Source organism: Pelecanus crispus, chromosome 13 (genome assembly GCF_030463565.1).
Source record: "Pelecanus crispus isolate bPelCri1 chromosome 13, bPelCri1.pri, whole genome shotgun sequence".
In the NCBI taxonomy this organism is placed as follows: Eukaryota; Metazoa; Chordata; class Aves; order Pelecaniformes; family Pelecanidae; genus Pelecanus; species Pelecanus crispus.
Genome location: NC_134655.1, coordinates 15,498,672 through 15,514,495, shown reverse-complemented (window position 1 = coordinate 15,514,495; position 15,824 = coordinate 15,498,672). Strand labels below are relative to the sequence as shown.

The 15,824-nt window shown below is 40.9% G+C and overlaps 1 protein-coding gene across 1 annotated transcript; it reads right to left on the bottom strand.

Moving 5' to 3' along the window:
* Positions 1 to 354: 354 nt before the first annotated feature.
* Positions 355 to 15,562, bottom strand: IL13RA1 (interleukin 13 receptor subunit alpha 1). The gene is made up of 10 exons (XM_075720765.1): positions 15,469 to 15,562; positions 12,038 to 12,195; positions 9,898 to 10,033; positions 7,742 to 7,862; positions 5,268 to 5,452; positions 4,748 to 4,899; positions 3,372 to 3,504; positions 2,810 to 2,906; positions 2,121 to 2,205; positions 355 to 474 (listed from the first exon to the last, which is right to left on the bottom strand). The coding sequence occupies exons 1-10, from the start codon at positions 15,545 to 15,547 to the stop codon at positions 355 to 357; spliced, it is 1,266 nt and encodes a 421-aa protein (XP_075576880.1). The 5' UTR covers positions 15,548 to 15,562.
* Between the last annotated feature and the right edge of the window lie 262 nt (positions 15,563 to 15,824).

Sequence of the window (15,824 nt, the reverse complement as noted above, 5' to 3'; positions counted from 1 at the left end):
GTGCTTGCTCCAAAACCCTCATTTACAGTCTAATATGAGGCACAAACACAAGTGCAAATGACAAGTAATACGGCAGAGCTGGCTGGAGCCAGAACGAGAGATGCTGCAATGCAGTCAGATGAAAATTATGTACAAGCTCATCTCAAATGATCCAAGATGAGTATTTCTAGCAGAGATGGAGGAATGGCCACTGTTTGTGATGTATCTTCTGAGCATCAGAGTAGTAAGGCTCAGAAAGGACTCAGTAAGGTGAAAGTTGGTGAATGTCTTGCAGGCCTCTTCACATCTACATTGTCCCCTGAGGTACGGGAGCAGGAATTAAAGTTTCCTCATCTTTCACTGGTAAAGCAGAGTTTATTGGTTTTCTTTTTCAGAATTAGCACACTCTGGAGTTTCTGTTAAAATTAAAGAATGAATTTCTTCTTCCTTAATTAACTTGTCGTAAGCATTCACAGACTCATCCTTTGCACAGCTCTGAAAGAGAACAACAACATTTTTAACAGCACTTCTTCATGGTGAGCATTGTTTTTTCAGCCCAATAAGACAGACCCGTTTCACAACATACAGCCTATATTATACTGAAAAAGCCAAGATAGCTCGGCAACAAGTTGTGCTTATTAGGCACATCGCTTAGGCCTGGTTGACAGAAGAGTTGTCCCCTCTGGAGACACGGAAGAACTGAAGGCTGGCCCCCATCTAAGAGTGCTTCTGACTACAGCTAATGGGTGAAGCTCAGGCAGGAGGATGGAGAAGTGAGGATATACATGCTTAGTAGAGTTTTTACTGAGACCCTGAGCACATAAGGAAAATCAAGATCTCAGAGGCAAGAACATAGCGTACTTGGGGCAGTAACAAAGCACTTGTCAAAGCACGACAAAGTGTAACAGCTCCCATACTTAATGATCCTCATGGCCAAGAGTCCCATCTTAGTCCCATAATGACCAACACATGCTGAAATGTTTATCCAAAAGGTAGTAAACCAGGAGGCTAGATCCATGCTTTCCACATAGTTCTAGTTTATTATTAGGTGAACTCAGAATACCTCTATGGAAAAACAGAATACTGGATTTTGGACTCTGACTCCATTTGCAATTGGGAGGCCACAAAAGGAGACTTATTTTCAAAAAGTCAGTGATTCCTGCAACTCCTGTTCAACTGAGAACACCCAATGCACATGCAGCACCAGACACCCAGATAGTCATTATCCTCTACAAACGTTTCACAGGTGGCATCAATTTTGAGATGCCACAGTGAGCCAGAAGGTCCCCGCCATTCAAGGACTGTGTTCAGTGAACAACGTACATTGCCTCATGTCCAGGTTTGAATTAGGGCTTGTCAGTGTACTTCCCTTCAGATTTTTAGAAAGAGCTACTGAGTTAGATTTGTTTAGAAATAAGGGTTTCAGTTATCAGTATTATATTTTTTCTGAAATAAGGGCACATGGCAAGTCTTTCATCAACCAATGCTTGAAGCAGCTATAGTTAGTTTTGTAGTTTTGTTCTTTTGTCAATGAGAAGCTAAGTGTCCCGATTTACTTCATAGCTAAATGACTGTGATAAATGTGAAAGCGCTAAAAATATAAGTTTCTGGATGTCAAATATGAAGAGCTTTATTCAGCATCATAAATATGAGCAATTAGTAGAGAAAGACCTCAATGTTCAGGAGAAGTAGTTTAATGGAGTTGCAAAAAAAAAAAAAAAAAAAAAAAAACCAAACCAAAAAACCCCCAACCAACCCAACAAAAACCAAAAAAACCCCAAACAAACCACAAAACCCCCAAAAAACCCCAACCACCAGAAAACCCCCACCCAAAAAACCCAACCCCCAAACCAACCCAAAACACATTTAAGGGACTAGCAGTCTGTGAGATAACAGAATAATGCTATTCTACTAAAGTATCTAGACAAGTGTATGCAATTTGAGGGAAAAAAAAAAAGTCCCCTTCAGCTTTGGGTAATTGTTTCTTAACAACCCCTACTACTGTAGATACTTAAATCTTCATATGATATACTTACTTACATACAGTTGGTTTTAAGACAGACGTAGGTATTAGGAAAAAAACCTGGAAGCCTACAGGTTCCAGTTCAATAGATCAGTTGGCCCAACAACTTCTTACTAACCTGGGAATCCTCATTCTGCTCTCCAAACATGCGCTTAAGAATTTCTCTAGGGTCCGGAATTGGTGGAAGAATTAGTATCTTCAGCCTTTAGAAAATCAAAAAGAAAAGCTTTAGATGAAAGATGTATTAATTTAAAAATCACCATTTCAATGTCACACTTGGGTGTGATCAAGAAAATTTGTGGAGTCAGCTCTGGCATCACTAGCCAGCTTTCATTCTATGCAACTGTAGCCCAATTCTCATTTTTACTGCCCAGATGAAAAGGAAATGGGAATATTCACACAGACAGATTCTACATAATTTTCACTGTTGACAAAGACAGCAGCAAAAGTAGACTTTTTTTTATATACCTGGTAAAATATACTATATATAATTTAACTTTGAATTTGGACTTCAGTGCTTAAAGAGGGGGGATGCAATAGCTGTGCAACAAGAATCTAACTGTAAGTACACACAAGCAATGCTACCCAAGTGCAACCAGAGCATGCATGTGGTCTATAAACCTAATTCTAATGACTGAGGCACAACAGTGCTGCCATTTTTGTTGTGCAATGCATGCTACGGATAAAACCGCTGCTACTGAAACATGCTACATCACGGACAGTTACCTGGAAGAGAGACGAATTGTAATGCAAGTCAAAGACCAATCAGAATTAGTGGATTGTAAATAAAAGGAGATTGTTATTTACCTTTTTAGATAAACTAGTAGAATTATTGTAGATACTGCTACTATTAATGGAATGGTGATTATTAAAACAAAATAGAACGTAGAGCCTGTCTTCTCACCTGGAAAACAAAAATTGTAGCAACTTAGGGATGTTTTGGGAAGCATTTAGGAAGAATGACAACAAATGAATTAGTTCTCTAATTAATTCACAGACTGAATGTTTTTCAAATATACTAGCACTTTTGTAGGCAAGGACTTATTTTTCAAAGCACAGTATTATAATGTGGATACATTGGGCAAGAAAATGAAAACCAGCGAGACTCAGGGCTGGAAAACTGACAGCACTGGAAAGGGGTTATTGCACAGCTACACGCATGGCAACCCCATCAACAGATACAGCAGTACAGGCAGTAATTGATGGCACTGCTGAAGGACTAGAACTCTCTTGCCCTCTTTTCACCTAAAATTAGATACATAGGAAGATGATCTTTAACTCCCATTTACTTTGCAGACAAAAGGCATTAGATGCCTTACAGATGAAGAATAAAGTGGAACAAATTGCAGGAACAATAAATAGTTCTCACCAATACTCTTTTCTTCACTCCAGTCACTATAGAGCTTGCTGCTGTAACACTCAGGCTTTGGTTTTGCTCTCACTTTGAAGATGTACTTGCTATTAGGATCAACGCTAGGAATTGACGTATAATTACGTTCAACCTGAGGTGAAAAGAAAAGGTAATTTGCCTTGTTCAACTACCAATGTATTCTCAGTCATTTAACAAGCCTATTTTTATTGTGCAGCTAATGTATTCTGAATGTTTTGATGGAAGATCTTTTTGTGAATACTGAAATTCATAAAAAAGCACATAGTAGCATTTAACCAGCACAGGCTGCCTAAATAGAGATTCCGAAGCTAAGATTTACTTACTCACTGCTACATCTATCATACAGCATTTGGCATCGATGATTAAACTAAGACTCAGTGTCTGGAACAGTGCCTTTTTTTTTTTTTTTTTTTTTGAGAAACATCTGTGATTTATGCTGCCTTCCCTTCTCTGTCAGGGCAGCAATGCTGATCCAACTTTGACCACGCAAAAGTCTTCTGTGATGCCTCTACAGACACACGCAAACACACTAGCTGGGATCAAACTTCACTTATTTTTGATCCAAAATGCCAGTTTCCTGAGGAATGTTGATATTATTTGAGTTTGCTAAATTTGGGGTAGGACAAACAACTAAATATGCTCCACAGGAGAAGACTGCCACCTTTTAAATTTATCATGTTGTTTACCATTCTGATCAAACAGTACAGTCAGTTTGGCTATGCAGATACAGGCATGAGTACATCCAGACACTGAAGTCAATGCTTTTTATATGTACATTAAAATCAGTGTATCTAAGAGCGTACACCTTTTTCTTCCCCCCATCCTCAGTCTTTTTATCCTCTTGTTCTTCTGTATAACATTCTGTGTTCTTGTGTGCACACACAATTAATTTTGCTTTATGGTAATCAAGTCACATCATTCAAGAACAAGGCAGTCATCTGACAGAGTGCAGACCAACGACAAGAAAACCCAACACCAGCAGAGCAAAGTCCCGTATCGCTGAGAAGCAAACAGGTACGCGCACCACAGTGTATTTCCTGATAAGTGTTGTTTAGTTGAGTGTATACTTCTTTATCAGACTGTTCTTAGACATTACAGCTTTGCCAAAACAAATGATGGCAAGGATTCAGAAGACTCCTATGAACTGCATTGTATAGATATTACTACCAGAAACCTACATGAAAAATCTCATGTCCACACAACACTTCCAGCTAGTGCACCAGACCCATTCACATGCAGCGTATATAATTTTTCATTTTTAAACAGGAAATATTTGAGTCACTGTGAATATCAGAACAAATTATAAAAGATACATAGGAAAAAACCCCAGTTAACCGTAAGTAATGAAAAATTACTTTAATTATCTGAGCAATGTCCAAATCACCATTGTGATATTCAACTTCATAAAATAAACAATTTTCTGGAAAGGTGTCTGATTCACTCCATTCTACATATATTTCATCATTAATCTTTGACAGTGTAACTCGTCTTGGTGTAGCAGGTTTTACTGAAATGCAAAATGGAAGAATTAGTTAAAAAGTGTATTTCACTGCTTACAAAAATTGTTCAAATCCTGTATTGCATAATATTACACTTATACCAGTTTAGGAACAGAAAGAGGAAAAAGTTAGCACCAAAAAGTCAAGAAAGAATAAAAACATCTCAAGAATAAGAGTAAAAATTAGTAGAAAACGACACCCCCCCCCCCAAACCAAACCCTGTCTATGTAATTCCCAAATTAAAGATCAACAGAAGAAGGGAGCAGCTAATCATGTTGTCTCATCCACAACTTAGGAGGTGCAAGCTTCTCAAACACAACGATATACTAGCAAACTTCTTTATTAATTATTTTTTATCATGTGGTGTTGAACTTACCAAGGGTGGTGGGGTTTTTACTTGCACACACAGGCCTAACTTCTTCAGAATCATCTCTAACCAAAATACTTATAGCTGGGTAAGTATTGCTGACTTTTGGGAAGCTAAGATTGAAAATGCATCCAAAGATTCCTTGGTGCACAGAATAGTTGCTGCACTTCTTACAGTTTTTCAAACCATCAAACCTATAGGAACAAAAATATTTTTTTAAACTTCGAAAGAATAGGACAGCAAGGAGCACGCTTATTTTTAAACCTGTTACAAATTCTAAGGACCGATCTTGCATTAAAACTGCGCTACAGCATATATAAAAGTAAAGCTTAGCAAAGTAAGAAGCTTCTCATTTATCTCAAGCTTTAGAAAGAATATTATTTTTATAAAGAGTGTCAAGTAGCAGAAAGAGAGGCAGGCTGGCTTTATATCCAAGCACCAAATATAACAGCTGCTTTCAGCTTTGGTTCACATTTTCCACATGGGAAAATGCTTTCAAGGAGAAAAAAAAAAAATTTAGACAGCGAACTAATTTGGATCACTTCCCGTCAACAGAACTTCACTTCTGTGACAGAATGAGCTGATGAATCTCCTTTAGCTATGCCTCAGGTATCGCAGCTCTTGCTTGAGATGGTCGAGTTTCACCTATTGCCTGCATTTGCTTTTCAAAATGGCAGTATTCACTTCCAATAAAAGAGAAGCTACGACAACATTCTTCCTTGTTTCTCTTTACTCCCCAAGTCCCAGTGAAAATATGCCACTAGGTTTCCCTCTTGAGAAAACCAATTATTTATTTAATTATTTAAAAGTGATATAGAGTACATCAGAGCTTCATTTAGGAGCACAACAGGAGTGACATTCCCCTGCTTCACATCTCAATATATAGGGGCTGGGGAAACCAAAACTGTCTGTCCTGTTTTCAGGACAGACCCCTTTTTTATCCACCCTTCTCACCGCCCTGCCCTAGGGCTGATGAAGACGGAAGGCACTCAGAGCAGACCTCACCAGGCAGATGCATCAAGCTGCTCTCATAAGCCTCCGTTTCAGCAAGTATTACTGTGCACTGACTGGATTCGTTTGTTCTAAGCTACTGTCATATTAGTGTTCTCTTTGGATGAAAAGATGGGGTTTTAGAGGAAAACATCAATGAAGAAGAATATAAAATGGAACTAAGCAATGATTTTTGAGGTAATTGTTCAGTCATTTCTGGGGAAAAAAAAGAAAAAAAACAAAACCAAAATGAAGACGAAAAACCCCAAACACACAACCAAAACCAAACCCTCACCTGCATTATGGAAAAAATGTATCTTTCAGTCCAAAAGCCAAGTGTCTCCTTAGTTTTCAGCTTTAAAACTAGAAAAAACAAGTCTCTCTCTTTCTAAGCAGCATGAATCAAAATACTTTGCTGTGACTGCAGCTACATCTTTCATTAAAACCAAGGGGTAAGTTGAAAATATATAGCTCTAATTAAAGCATTAATCCATTAAGTATCCATATATCCAGAAATCCAGGTCTTCAATGCCTCATTGGTTCTGTTCTTGTAATAAAGAAAAAATTTCTTTGAGTAGCAGTTTAGAGAGAGAACAGTCCTCCCTGCATTTAACTAAAGCTCTAAGTTTTCTGCTGTTTGCTGTCCAAATGCATTAAATCAAACAGCTAGCCTGTGAGACTGCCACCGGAGAGGAATAGGAAAAAGTTTATTTAGTTAGTTCAGAAGAGTTGACAGTGACAAAGACAGAAAGTTGATTTAAAATTACAACAAGGGGCTTTCAGAAAGAAAACTTCAATATTTCTACAGAAGCTAATGCAATCTGGCATTTCACAAGCCCCATCAACATTCAGAAGTATGCATAGATTAGTGTGCACAGATCTTGCTGCCAAGTTTTTGCTCACACCACAACTCTGTTCCTTTGGAACAAGAGTCTATTTATGGCAGTCAGCTGGCAAGCATGGATGATGATAAAAAGATGTTCTCCATAACTTTCAAGGTGAATCGGTTACTTATGACATAGAAGATACAAACAAAACTGCTGCTAAGTGTTATTAATGCTTTCATACCATTTTCCAGTCATTTAAGAGCTGACACATACGTTAGTGAGTCATTCTGACTTAAATGGCCCATGTTTGTTGGGCTGCAAAGAAAGCAATTAATATATTGGTCTAGCTCAGTTCTTATTTCTTCCCTCTTTGAATCCACAATTAGAAAAAAATTAGAAAGCAATAGCAGTTATTTTAAAATGAGCTATAGAAGCAGCCAGTGGTTAACATAATAGTTACATCAACTTCCCAAGAAGAGTCAGCAACAGCAACTTCTCGACCCTTCAGCAGTGAAGTTTTCTGCTGGACAGGACCCAACACTAACTTGTACACAATGACGTGGGATCTTTCAAAGCAACAGGAAACAGACAAGTAAAACATGTAACGTAAAGCTAAAGATTAGCGCTAAAGCACTTTAGAGTTGGGAATAAAAAGTTCATACGAACCAGTAGAACAACGTGTAATTGGTATCACTGCTTGCATTCTCCCCAGGACGCCACGTACAAACCATGTACTCCAAATTGTGCCAAACGCAGCTCAAGTCAACAGCAGCAGTACCTGGAATACCTGCAAGGCAAGTTGGAAAGGTCTCTTACGATTTACTTTGCCAACAAACTTCTCACTGATTTCCAGAAGTAAAACATCCCTTTTTACATAACTGAAACTGTCTGGAAGGCAAAGATGGGTGACCTCTCAGCCTGCACTGCCTGTCTCAGGATAGCCAGTGATGAATTCCAGTTGTTTACTGCTTGCTACAGCTGAAATCTCAGCAGGGCAACTTCCAAATGCAAGCTAATCATAACAGGGAATCTCAAGGGTGGTCAAGCATTGGAACAGGCTGCCCAGAGAGGTGGTGGAGTCACCATCCCTGGAAGCGTTCAAAAAACGGGTAGACGTGGCACTTTGGGACATGGTTTAGTCTAGTCTACCCTTGATTGGTTTAGTGTGGACTTGGTAATGTTAGGTTAAAGGTTGGACTGGATGATCTTAAAGGTCTTTTCCAACCTAAACGATTCTATGATTTTCCACCATGTCTGAATTACTACTTAGAGTTACCTGATACTAAGGCTAGGTGTTGAGTCAGGAAAATATTTTGTTCTATTAAACTACAGATACTTTAAAAAGGACTTAAAGTACCTGGCAATTATAGGGATAGCACTTAGCTTTGTTGTAGTTATTACTGCCATCAACGCTAAAAACAGGCAGCATTTAATTACAGTATTTTCTCCAGATACAATATTAGTTTCTCAGTGTTCTGAATATGGAAATACCTGCAGATCTTAAATATGGACAAAAGCAACAGTGGGGTAAGTAGAATTTTTAACTGAGACCCATATTGAACAGAGACATTCAACTTCTTCAACATACTGAAACCCCAAATTATGGAACCTAAGTACAAATGAGTACATAGCAATTGTGAATAGAGACGTCAGTGTATCTCCCAGGCAGAGCAATTACGGAATAAAGTCTTTCGTATTCAGTCTTGCATTTTTGTATGCTAAAAGTTCTTTATACTGTATTATCATATTACAGCACATTAGGTATTTTTTCCTTTTAACAAGTCACAATGTCTCTAAGAACTAAAAAAAAAGTTAATTTTATCAGTAGTCCAGACTTTTATTGAGAGCAAACCACAAACTACCTTCTACTTTTGCATTCTCCTTGAAGTAACGACTGTCTAAGAGGATATTCCTATTCCAAGAAGTATTTAAAAATATTTTATCTGCAAGCAGACTTTTAAAAGCCCCAACCTGTTTAGTACATGCTGTCCTAAGGATGATCTGCTTCCCTGATTTTCCAGAATACCCTTTTGACATACATGCAGACAAGCCTGATAAGGTCTCAGATTCTCCTGTCCACATGTGGTTTTCATCCACATTGAGTCCCACTCCTGGGTTAGACAGACTTTTACTACTCAAGGAAGAGGCTCTATTTCCTTGCTGTACCTCCTAACTTCCAGCATCCAGCAGAATACATTGTTCCTTAAAGTCTGCTTCCTAACAATTTTGCTATGGACTTGTCAAGAAACAAAAAACCATTTTTTCTCTATTCATTTTGCTATACACAGCTTTGTAGACCCCAGCCATCTCTTTTGAGAGAACTTTACTATGATTATTTAAGTAAGTCACTTATTTATTCAACAAGTTGTTAAATTTGCTAGATTCATCCCTCTAACACTGACAAATGTAAGGTTATTTTAGGGACTTACACTTGCACAGAAAAAATCATACAAAATAAACTTAGATGTTAGTCATGAAGTCAGCAGGCTTAATAGAACCTAAGTTATCTCTTATGCCACAACCACAGCACAGCAGGGACAAGAGGAATGACAGCAATCACATCATTGCCTTGGAAGAGCATTTACAATTTACAAGCTTGCTCGTAAGGTTTTAAGCATCAGAAGACTCTAGCTGTGTTTAAATGTAGTATAATTGTTCTGTTTAATCTCTATCCCTTGAACTAGCCCTTGCGTCTGGTATCTCCCTATTTCTCTATGATATATTTCTGCGATATTTTGTTAAACAAGGACAAAACCCAAGGCTGGGTCTCCTCAGGCCAAGAGAGGCACATCTACCTCAGGTCTGGCCGCTGCATGTGTTACCTTTTGGCAGAAGAGAGGTCTCCACCCATCGGCTGGGCTCGCTGGTGTTATCGTACTTGCATTCACTTCTCACTTTGAAACGCATTTCCTCATTCAAGAACGTGTCTGTCACACGGAAGTGACTCTTACTCCATTCCTGGGTTTAGATGGGGTAGAAAGAAAACCAGAACATTTGGCATACCATATCAGACACATGGCAATTACTGTTAACGTATGAATACCTTACAGCCCCTCAGAAAGACTGCAACTCAAAGTCAAATGAAATGAGTGCCTGACAACATGGGAAGTCTCAGCATCACTTAGCTTTTCTTTTTCCTCATCAGGTGCACTCAGAACTCACCAAAGGAAAACTACTTCTACTCCAATGACCTGTAGACATGAGCAATGGCCATATACAGAGACCAGGGAACAACTATAACATCAGGGGAAATGGTCCTACAGTAAGTCTTCATGGATAATGCAAAATAAGCACGTTTATACTACAGCTATATAAACAGCAGTTTACAGATCTAATCTTCATCTTTCTGTGTGTGTGCAGCAAACAGAAGAAAGAACATTTGAAGATGTAACCAAAAAGCAATGAGAAGAGTTTGCATGGATTTAAGGAGCAAAGGAAAAAAATTATTAAAACGAATCTACAAATGGCTATTAAATACAGTGACACCACATCAGGCCCAAGTAGTCCATGAGCTTCCACTTTCAGAAGACAGTATGTGCTTTCTTGAGCATCTTTTATTGGGCTAGGGGGATGTCTTTTACTTAACTGGAAACAGGATACAAAAAAACCCCCAAAAATCATCAAACAGCAATGAACAGACTAGTTTCTACCAGCTGTAACGCAAGAAGATGCAGCAAGATGATATGCAGTCTGGTTCACCCTGTCACACGAAACCACTGTTCCGCGACTCTTTCACTGCTGCTGACCTTAACATCTGTTAGACCCTTCCACAAACTCATTCAGCTCGTTAACCAAGCAGACCTTCAACTTGTTTATTTGTTAATGAACCCATCAGAAGAAGTAAACAGGTTTCTGCTGAGTTAGCAAGTTCAACTGGCTCATCTAAAGGTTCAGTGAAGATCATTAGAGAAAAGGGATGTCAAAAATGAAGTATCACACTTTTAGCAGTGTTAAGCCATTAAATCAGCTCATATGTTTGCGAAACTACAGCCTTACTTCAAGTCTAGAACATCCTGGAGCTGTCAGAAAAGTACAGCAGTCACCATGAACAGGCCATTGTAAACATCAGGCCATAAAATGGTAATTGGGCTCAACAACAAAGGACTGTTTCAACAGGCATCACATCGATTTTAACCGCATCCTAAATAGCGGTGCTGCCAACTGCACAGTTGGTGCATATTCAAGGCTTCAAATTCTGATGGTTTGGAATTATGGACCGATAGCATATTATCTTGCTGGCAATAAATCATAAAGATATTTGTCCTACAGCCCCTTCAGTACCATGGCAATGCTGCTCTCAGTCGTGACCAAACAGTTGTTAATCCACACCAAGGACCACATTTGGGCTGCAAACCATCTAACACAGACATAAAAACAAAAGCCCAAAACAAAGAAGTTCTACAATTTCTGTTCCAGGGAACAACTGTGTTCCATGTTCTCTTCACAACACAACCCCCATGAATAACTGTAAGTGCAGGGACAGGGAAAATGTGGGAATATATTAATACTTGGCACTACCTCCAAAAGACGCTATACTGTGAAATCACAGCTACGCCAAGGTTAATGTGCATGCCTCTTTCTCAAATTGAGTTCAAAGATCAGCCTTTGCTATTTCCCATTTAAGTCTTAAGGATGTAGACTGCCATGTAGACATTTTATTTTTTCTAGAAAGCTACACAAGCAAAGACTGAAACAAGTCTTTTCACATTATTATTACGGTACTTCTGTGTTATCGGTAGCAGCTCAGTTATCAGAGAACGACAGACAGATTTTTCTGATCTGAAGATCCCACATGCTGGTATGACTCATTTTTGAGGTTTTGATCCCATGACAAGAATTAAAGGCTATATTAAAAGTGTATTTTTATATATTTATATATGTATATATGCTTACACACACAGAGTTTTATCACAAGAAGACATTTACTGGAGCATAGCAGATTTAAAGAGGCGATGCACTTACTCTTTTGTCCTGAGGGACCTCATCAATCACGATGTCGCTGGCATACTCCAAGTCACAGCTACTGCTGACGTTCTCTGGGGGGTTCCACGTCCAATTCAGGGTGCAGATTTGGATAAATGAGTAGCCCAGGTTGGATGGAGGTGGAAGAACTTTTGCTCCTGAAAGAAAGACATTATTAGTTATTAGTGTAACAATCCTGTTGGTCCACATTTTACCTTTAGTAATTCTGACAGATTATTAACTCTCCAACAGAAAAGAACACAAATGACTTCTCAACTTCGTCAGCTCATATTTACTATCAGATAAGCTACTGCCCACTAAATTGCTTCTACTATTCCTGTTATCTCAGTCCGTCAATCATTTAAATAATTGTAAAAAAGGGGGACACAAAAAAATAATTGAAAAGTAATTTCTAAAAAAAATTGCAGCATGCAACAGTGTAGTGGCTGTGGTAATGAAACTTATGCTTGTGAAGGGAAGATGAGTCTCATTTTTCAGGTCTTTTCTGCTGCGAGTGCATCACATGCTGAATCTTTAGTAAAAATAGCACATACATTCTGTGGAGCAATTAACACTTTATTCTATCCCCAAATTATCCATCAATGCAGTTTTAGAGAGGAAACATTAAAAAGACAAGCGATTACATCTTGCAGGCGACAGCTGTACATTAGAACCACAATTTAGCCCAATCCAAGCAAAACCGAGAATGTTAAAAAAAACAAAGAAACCACAATGCTTTTTCAATTACTCACCTATTAAAGTCTTAATGCTATGCTTTGGCACAGTGAGCAAAACCGATGTTGGACAAATAGTAATTTACTGCTGGCGCACTTCAGCGGTACATTTTTCACCTCCCCAAAAGCAGAAGAGCCATGACTCAGAGATAGTTGCTGGGATAAATCCATTTGTGCCTTGACCCTTCCTTACTCTTTTGCACTGAGTCACAGACTGCTCAATATCCAGTCACACAGCTTGAAGGTTGTGTTAGAAAACAAAGAAGGGAAATATGACAGAAAACTGCCAGGAAAAATTAAAGTATATGTCAGACTCCAATGCTAGAAAAAATTACCAACTGGTAATTCTCTAAGAAAATGGAAGTGAAAATTTTTTTTTTTTTAAAGAGCTACTCTAATGTGTACTATTAGGAGATATTAAATAAGAGGCCAAATGAGACTGCTTCTCAAGGGTATCTACAGGTATCATCACTGAGGCACCACCACCTATTTGTCTGTGGAAGGAAAGCACCCTTGTTACGCCATAGTTTCACGAACACTTCAAACTGACATCAACTAGGGCTGCAGGCCTTGCTCATCACTGGAAACTTGCTCGTCCCAGGAAACCAGGCTCAGCCTGCCCCAGCACTTTGGGGAGCACATAGGGAAAGGGCAGAGTAATTCCCCTGAGATCAGTTTTCCCATCCAGGTCACGGTGCAGCCCCATTTTCTTCTGCTGGCGCAACAGCTTCTTTCAGCAAGAATTCTGCTCAAAGCGTCCATGACACCATTATCTTACTTCTCCGGAGAGCGTTTGCTGCCAAAGCTTGAAGAAAATTCAGCAGACTCCTGCAGCTTTCTCAGACCTTTGCATAGGCAGGCAATGGTAGAGATCAGACACTGGTACCACCTGCACGTGTGTATGTGCGGATAACATATGCTCACACAGAAAATAATTACTAGGATTTACTGTTTTAGTCTGAATATGCTTAGCTTTTTTGAATACTTAAAAACTTTTGAGAAATTTTTTTGTTTGTTCAGTTTCGTATTTGACATTGGGAGCAGAGAAATTTTTGTTCTTATAAAAATACAGTCTCCTCTAAGAAAACAGAACCCAGGGAGAACATCTTTGCCTATTACCTGTTCCGCTAACAAAAAATTATGATGGGTTTTAAGAACAGCATCAGGGGCTTAAGTTTGCAAATACTGAGTACTTTAGATCACATTAAAAAAAAAAAAATTCAACAAGACTACACAGCTCCAAGCATTGTCTTTTCATGATCACACTTTTTATTGCCTGAAAAAGCTACAACCATTTTAAAAAAGTAGTGTCATCCCTGATAGTCGTTCTGAAGTCCTACATGTTTCCTTTTAATAGGTGTGATTAGAAGTAATTGTGCTTAAGCTTGCCCATTTCTAACCTCACAAAGTAAGAACTGGGAATGTTCAAGGCTTAGAAATAAATCAATAAATTGTATTAGCATAAAAAGTTTAAATTTAGTGGGTTTTAGATTAGTCTACATAATTCTGAAGCTCATGCTTTAATGTTATATTCAGCTGAAGATTTGCTTTTATTCATAGGCTTGGCCAGTCTCATACTTTTGTTGTATAAAATACACACACAGTCTAATACTTTTGTTATTAAAATCTCATCGCCACAGCAATTTAACAGAACTACTCAAAGACCAAGTACGAAAGATAGGCAAGGAATTATTTCACTCTTAAAAAAACAAACCACAGTGACACTTCTAAGAAAATAAAGTGCAGCAGTAACTAACAGAGATTAGCCGAGGCAATCCTGCATAAAGACCATTTTATTTCTAAAAGAGGTACTGTGGAAACATCAACAAATACTTGGCGTCAAGTATCGTAAAAGCGTTGTAGAGTATCCGTGTTTGCATTTTGCTCTCTTGTATTAAGTTCTTAAGGTTGATTTCATAGTTACACAACGAGGTGTAGCCAGGTGAAAAATCACAATTCTCTGATGTTTGCCACTGTATTTTTGCAAGAACATTAGCAAAGGCAGAAGGAATAGGGCTTCGAGCCCCGTTTCTTATGCAACCCTCCCGGACGGACACACGCACACGGACACGCACACGGACACGCACGGACACACATCTTTCCTGCCACCAGACGCCCGCGCCTCCAAAAGCGGGGCAACCGCAAGCCCCGGCGAAGGCCGCGGCCAAGGCGCCCGAGCGGGCGGCTCCCCCGCGAGACAGCGGCCGGCGCCGGGCGCCCCGCGGGACACCGGCACCCGGGCCGGGGGCTTCTGCTTCGGCTTCCGAGGCAGAGGCAGTCCCGGGAACCGCAGACAGAGCTTAAAAGATTTCTGCCGACCCCGCCGAACGCTGCCGCACAACGAGAGAAATGCAGTTTTAAGCATTCCCGTTGCTCTGTCCGGCAAGAGGCAGGGCGCGCGGCCGGCACTGCTCTTGCACGCAGCCGACGCGCTTCGGGCGATTTCTACTACAAAGTGAAAGCACTGGACTTAACCACACGAAGATACAGGCGCCGAGCCCACAGCCGAGCGGGCAGCGCAGCTCCCACGGCCGCCCGACCCACGCAGGGGAAGGTCCCGGCCCCGGCCCCGGCTCATGCCAGCAGCGAGCGGCGCCGGCTCCGCCGGACGGGGCTAGCGCCCGGGAGCGCAGCGGGGCGAGCGCGGCTCGGGGCTGGCGGCCGGCCCGCCGGTCCCGCTCCCCTGCCCGCGCCTACCTGCCGCCGTCCCCGCGGCGACCACCCAGCAGACGGCGAGGAGAAGCCGGCAGCGCAGCGGGGCTCCGGGAGAATCCATGGCTCCGGCGTCCCGGCCGTCCCAGCACGGCCCCTCGCTCCCCCTTCCCGTCGCGGGGGCCGGGCCAGACGGGAAGAGCCAGGCCGCGGCCCGCCCAGGTAACCCGAGCCGAGCGGGGAGCGGCGGCCGGGGGCGGCGGTCGCGGTCCGCCCCCCGGTACCTGGGCAGCGCCGCCCCGCCCGCCCCGGGAGGGGCTCCCGGTTCCCGCCCCCGGTCCCGGGATGGGCCCCCGTCCCCGCCGCGGGGCTGCCGGCGTGCTCCGCCCCCGACACCGCTG

What these genes read in the sequence shown, in the direction of transcription:
- IL13RA1 (XM_075720765.1), bottom strand. Translation starts at nt 15,547, where the DNA reads ATGGATTCTCCCGGAGCCCCGCTGCGCTGCCGGCTTCTCCTCGCCGTC. An exon ending in AGGTCCCTCAGGACAAAAGA is followed by an intron (nt 10,034 to 12,037) that starts GTAAGTGCATCG and finishes ATCTAAACCCAG; the next exon opens with GAATGGAGTAAGAGTCACTT. An exon ending in AATTACACGTTGTTCTACTG is followed by an intron (nt 5,453 to 7,741) that starts GTTCGTATGAAC and finishes TTGTTCCTATAG; the next exon opens with GTTTGATGGTTTGAAAAACT.